The sequence below is a fragment of the Cinclus cinclus genome, chromosome 1 (assembly GCF_963662255.1).
Source record: "Cinclus cinclus chromosome 1, bCinCin1.1, whole genome shotgun sequence".
Classification (NCBI taxonomy): domain Eukaryota; kingdom Metazoa; phylum Chordata; class Aves; order Passeriformes; family Cinclidae; genus Cinclus; species Cinclus cinclus.
Window position 1 is genome coordinate 17,702,676 of NC_085046.1, and position 6,000 is coordinate 17,708,675.

Consider the following 6,000-nt stretch of genomic DNA (forward strand, 5'->3'; position numbering starts at 1 on the left):
CTGATTCTGAAACTGCACATGAAGTTTATTAACATCCTCAATGACAAAAGCATCGAATAAAACACTGATTCTTCCTTCTTTCTTCTCTCCTCCCAATTCTCTGTATAGGCTGGTGCAGAAATTTCAACTGTTAATCCAGAACAGTATTCAAAGCGCTTCTTGGACTTTATTGCCAACATCTTGACGTAACCTATCGTGTTACATAGGACAGACACAAGACCTGGGGACAGCAGCAGTGGCTACAAGTGTAGGGGAAAAAAGGAACTCGGAGAAGCACTCATCTTACAGAAAGCAACCCCTTTGTTTACATCTGCTGGCAAAGATGACTGAAGTGGGGTGGAGTACTCGCTTTAACAGCTGCCTGATATTCCCAGCATAGTCCTAGCTATTTCTGACTCTTTTGTGTGTGCAAAAAGAAATCTAAAATAATTTAAATAAATAGAACAGCTTACTCAGAGTGCACTGTGACAGTAATACTCTGATGCTACCAGGTGAAATTGAATAAATGAGCAAAGAGGTATGGGGTGGGGGTGAGGAAGAGTAAATGCATGTTAAATCTACAATATTGATAACGAATTGTAAACTGTGGATCAGTTTATTTTTTGAAAAAAAAGATACATGACAGTATTCTTCATGATGATGGTGATAATAATGAAGACCTTACTGCGAATGTTACACCCTGCACACTGGCACTCCTTAAAAATGCAGCTGCAGCAGCCCTTGGTGCCGGAGGCTTTTCCCATTTGGTTCCTAGCAGTTTCTTTTTCTTTCCTCCCTCTCCCAGTTTTTGTCAGCGCGTTGTGTCAGGAAGTTCAGTCTCTCAGACATCTGAGAGCTGGCATCTCTTACCTTACAAAGAGCTAACAGAATTCATGCTATGTGTAAATTTTTGCTATGGTGAACTTACATTAAGGGAAAACTTTGCTTATTTCTCTTTGTTACCTGAAGTTTTCATTTGTTTTATATTCTTGCAATATAGGAACTAATAGTGTTGCAAGTGTAAAGAAAGCTTATCTGAAGAAGTGCATAGTTTTGGGCAATAGTAGCTCCATCTTCTACCCATCCTGAAAGATGTGCACACTGATAGAAATTCCATTCCCTTGTAATTTACTGGGAATTTGAAGTTTAAATGCTTATGTTGTACTGTTGAAATAGCGGTATTTTATTATAGATTATCCCTTGAAAAATGAACCCTGAATTTTACTGTTTACATTATTAGGAAAGCAGGGATATTTCTGAATTTCAGGGCCATGTACAATATAAGACTTTTGAGTTTACATGTAAAGTTATTTTGCAGTACAAATGAAGTAATGTTTGTCATCTTCCAAGAAGTAATGTGCAGTAGTGTACTAAAGTGAATGTCTCGCTCACCTCCATGATAGACTCTTTTTACAATAAAATGTGAAAGGATATTTCGGAGGGATTTCTCCCATGGTTGTCCTTCAGCATCAAAATTACCTGTCCTACCATTTACTCAATTTTGATTGTATAGTACATTGCCTGAAACTGTGCTGATCATGTTTAACTTGTTTAAAATTTTTAAATAACATTGTATTCCTTCTCCTCTTGTATTTTTCCCTGAAAGACTCCATGCTTGAAAGAGACAAATTTACATATGCTTAAAAGTTTATCTACTTATACACTGTGCTAAAGCTGTGCCTTTAAAATTTCTTTATTGAAATTATTAGATTTTGTAGGCAACGTAAGAGAAGTCAAACCTCCCTCTCATTGTTTCTTAACTGGGATCAGGAGTGCCAGCATGCCTTCTCCATAACTAATGTCAGTGCTGCCCAGCCTGCAACTGTGCATAACCTGTGTCATGGTTCATTCAGAGGAGCCCCTACAACAGCACCCCCTTAATTACACTCTCTTCAGCAGCCAAAGGCAATACTATCCCTGTTGCTGTGTACTAATTCTTCTTCCTTTCCCCAACCTTTCCCACAGGGTTTTTTGTTACCTTTAACTTAGTGATGTCTGCAGCACTGTAATGTATGTGTATACTTTTGTATTGTATGTATTTAAATAAGTTGGTACTGTGGCTTGAAATTTTTTTTTTTTTTTGGTCCTCTCCCTAAACACCCTGGTTGTCTACATTCTCACCCAAGTTTCGTTTTCTGAAGCTTTTGAAGGTATGAGGCCACAGGGAGACCCTGGAGTGATAACAAGGTACTCAGAGTACATATTTAATTGCGGCCAATGAGTGTACATTTTTAGACCATTTTAGACATTTACAGCAAAGCATTCTTTTTATCTGTGTAGCATTTTTGTCACTCACTCTTGTTGATAAACTGTTTATTTGGACAGGGCAAGGAAGACTCATTATTGTGTATGTTAGTGCTTAGATTACACTCCGAACATGAGCAAGGCTTTATAAAATAAAGCACTTTGATGACTCACTAGGTATATCCTTTGTTCTTGCTTTTCACCTGTAGCTTTGATTGCTTACAGATGAATTTTGGATGTTAAATGTCTGTATCACGAAGGGAAAAAAAGTAAGACAAAATTTAAACTTTAAGTTTTTCACTAGATTTTATCATGCTTCTTCCATGCTTACTTTAAGGAGCTTGAGATATCTAGTCTCTGGAGTTTTGGGCTGAGACTGGCTCTGACAGTGAATACTGAGGTTTGTAATTGCAAATCTGTGGACTAAATCCTAGCATTAATAACAAAACAGGAAGAGCATCCACAATAGTTAATTGATAGAAGGATTGGCAGAACTTTGCTAGCTGTGATCTTATGCTAAACCAATTATTTTAAAAGTATTTGGGAATAAGTCCAAACTTTCATGGGAAGGAGGGAGGGATTTCTGTTCTAGAATTTCAAGACTTGTATTGTTGGGGCTTTCAATGTATGATACAGCCTATGCTGCACATTGTGGACAAATGGCAGAAAAGTGTCTTTATGTCTTTATTCTGACCTAGTTTTTAATTTTTTAAATACATTTGTCACTTTCTGTTTTGTTTGGGTTTTTTTTTCAGTTTATTGCACAGGTGTCACAAAACAATATTTCCAGCAGTATTACCTGTGAAATACATGACTGAATTAATGATAAAGTAGAGATACCCCAAAGACAAGGCAGCTGAGGAGCTATTCTGTTTTAAGTAGGTGAGATGATAGAGAGAAGAGAGATTCAGCTTCTTAATTACCCACTTAATGATGTCTTTAGTAATCTAAGGTTGCACTTCACACAGCTGCTCCAGCTGCTGAGAGTTTAGTGTGAACATGGTGCTCAAGGAATGCTGCTCAAATTACATGGACCATTAGCCACGGTGAGCAGCAAGCAGCTGCAGGACCCTGTCTTCAGCAGAAGTGTGTATATGGCAATGTGTAAGAAAAGGTTATCTTTCCTGAAGGCAGTGATGATATTCCACGCAGGAGATCCAGCTGGCTTGTTAGTGCAAGGATTGCAAAAAAAAAATAAAATACTAAAAATTCTTGGAAACAACAATTTTCTATGTCAGCTATATAATCTAAACATATAATGTGAATTTCCAGCTCCCTCCCACACTTCTTTTCCAAAGTAATACTAATTAGCAAGTCCCTGCATCAAGTGGGATCATTGCATTCTGATGGTCTCAAAGCCTGCCTTTATCCAGTATCTGCTCTCTATATGTGTTGTCCATTTGATTTCTCTCAAACTCATATTTAGTGGGGGAAAAATACAAAAAAACAAAAAAAAACAAAAAAAAAAGAGAGAGAACAGTTAACTTAAAGGAGCAATCTGTTCCATCTCTGTCCTGATTTCTCTATGGCAGGAATTGTTTCTGGCAATCAGTATGGCCCTTAAAATGCCAAGAGACAAAGGCCTTGTGCATAAGATGAAATCATTAGCAATTGCTTTATTAAAATTGTTAACAAAGAGGTCTGGAGAGGACTTGAAGAAGTAATTATAGTCTGTCCCAAAGCAGTTCACCTGTAAATAAACATTGATGAAAATTTGGTTAATCTTTCCCAGGTTCCATGACTTTGCTGTGCTGTCTCTTCCCATGCCTCACTAGCTCTATCATTACAAAGATTTATTTTTTTTTTCTAAAATCTTACCTGACTATATTACTGTGCTTTAAACTCATTAATATTTGTTCTAGCTACAGTAGACCCTAAGAACAGTTTACTCTCTTCCAGTTTCTCTTAATGTGATCCTGCCTCTATGTACTGAAAAATGTAAATATTAGCTTTTGCACATATTAAATTGAATATTCCCTCTCTTATTTAACAAAATGATCAGAATGGCTTGAGCAAGGCAGAATGGCCGATTCCATTTTGTCTAATGCCTAATTAAAAAAAAAAATGGTGCCTCTTGAATTTCTGTTTTGAGAATTTTGTAGCCATTCATTTACCATCTACTAAAAAAATTGTCATAATTGCTGTTTGAATAAAGTGCAGTTTCAAAATAAGTACAGCCAATTCTTGGCTGTAGATGTTGCTATAACTACAATAAAATACTGCTTTTCACTTTTCCCAAACTAAACAATATCATGATCTTAGCTTTTCTCATTCCCTTTTCGCATCTTCCTGTCTCATCTCTGTTAGTGATAATCAAATAAAATAGTTATTTGGCCAGAAGTATTAAGATACAAAAAATACTTCTTGCAAGGTAGCATAAAGTCATTCTTACCCAGTACTCTGAATATTTGTAGGCATTTCAGTTATTGCCCAATACGCTTTGAGCTTATAAAAACCTTCTACTTTGTTCCAACTCGATCTGATTCATGCATAGTGACTCATTTTATTTAGCAGTGTGTGTCCTATTGGAATAAATTGTGTTTGTGTAAGGACCTTGTGTTTTGAAGAGGTTTAGCACTTCCACACAAGCGTGGAAGGTAGTTTAACTCATTACATTTCTGGTATTTCACCTTGCCCAAGGCCAAAGCACTCTATTTTTTTTTCCATTTTATATTTTTAAGTGGATGCATAAAGCTATTTTGTTACGAGAGTATCTCAGTCACTCTAATGTCTAGAGTGTGTGTCATACCAAGGCAGAGAGAAGGGCTAGCTCCAGTGGCTGGGGTGACAGCAATTCCGTTTCGTCTTCCATCACCTGAGGATAACAGGGTCGTGTTTGATTCTGGTTAAGAGAAACTCCTGTGGTTCCCAAGATGTGCCTGTTTATCCCAGCACCTTGGACTCAAGTGATGCAAAAGAATCCTTTCTGCCAAGTAGGTCTGATTAACTAGTGCCTATTTTAACCATGCACGTAATGCTAAATTGAACTTTAGACTCTGGGTCAGGGCCCTATCTTTCACACTGGAATTGCATAATAAAACAAAACATTTTCTGCTTTGAAAGTCTTCACTCTTTTCTCTTAGTTCAGAAGTAAGTCTTAGATATATATTTATTTGTACCTCAGCTGCACCAAAGACTTTGTATTTAAGGTGTTAAAATATCAAATTGTACTATGCAATGATGATCATCTCTTCATAGGATAGAATGGAAATAATCTGCTTTTAGTTAAGCGGTGATATGCACGCTGGCCTGCTTAGTGCTGTTCTGCTGCTTCAGTCAGCCAAGATCTGTGTGGAAGGAATTTCAGTGTTTGATCTGATTACACTGGGAAGTGCTCTGGAGCAGAAGTTTGCAAGTTGTGTTTCACACACTGTAGGCTGCAGCATCTCTGTGCTGTGGGCTGCTCTTTCACTCCAGGATGCAGGACAGTGGGATGGCACTGAGTCAGTTGAAAAAGGGAAAACTTGAGTGCATCTGTGGCCTTGAAACTGGACCCAGCAGTACAATGATGCTTTTAGAGGTCCTGGTCTGGAGGGAGAAGAACATGTTTTCTGTACAACACAGTGACTAGGCACAGCCAGCACAGCTTCATGAGAGGAAAGTCCTGCTCATCAAACCTGATTTCCTTTTGTGACAGGGTAACCCAGCTGGTTGATCAAGGGGAGCCAGCTGATAAAATGAGATTTGTGGTTTTCTGTAAAGGTTGCAGTGCTGTCTCTCACAGTGTCCTTCTGCACAAGATGTCCAGCTCACAGCTGGATAAACACATCATGTGGT

General features: G+C 37.9%; 1 protein-coding gene across 3 annotated transcripts in view; it reads left to right on the forward strand.

Moving 5' to 3' along the window:
- Positions 1-4,853, forward strand: part of PIP4K2A (phosphatidylinositol-5-phosphate 4-kinase type 2 alpha) — a 107,631-nt gene extending 102,778 nt beyond the window's left edge. For all 3 annotated transcript variants that reach the window (XM_062507386.1, XM_062507402.1, XM_062507393.1), the window contains one exon: positions 109-4,853. In XM_062507386.1, coding sequence (XP_062363370.1) covers positions 109-189 — 81 coding nt within the window. In that variant the 3' untranslated portion in view covers positions 190-4,853. The remainder of the gene's footprint in view (positions 1-108) is intronic.
- Positions 4,854-6,000: the final 1,147 nt, after the last annotated feature.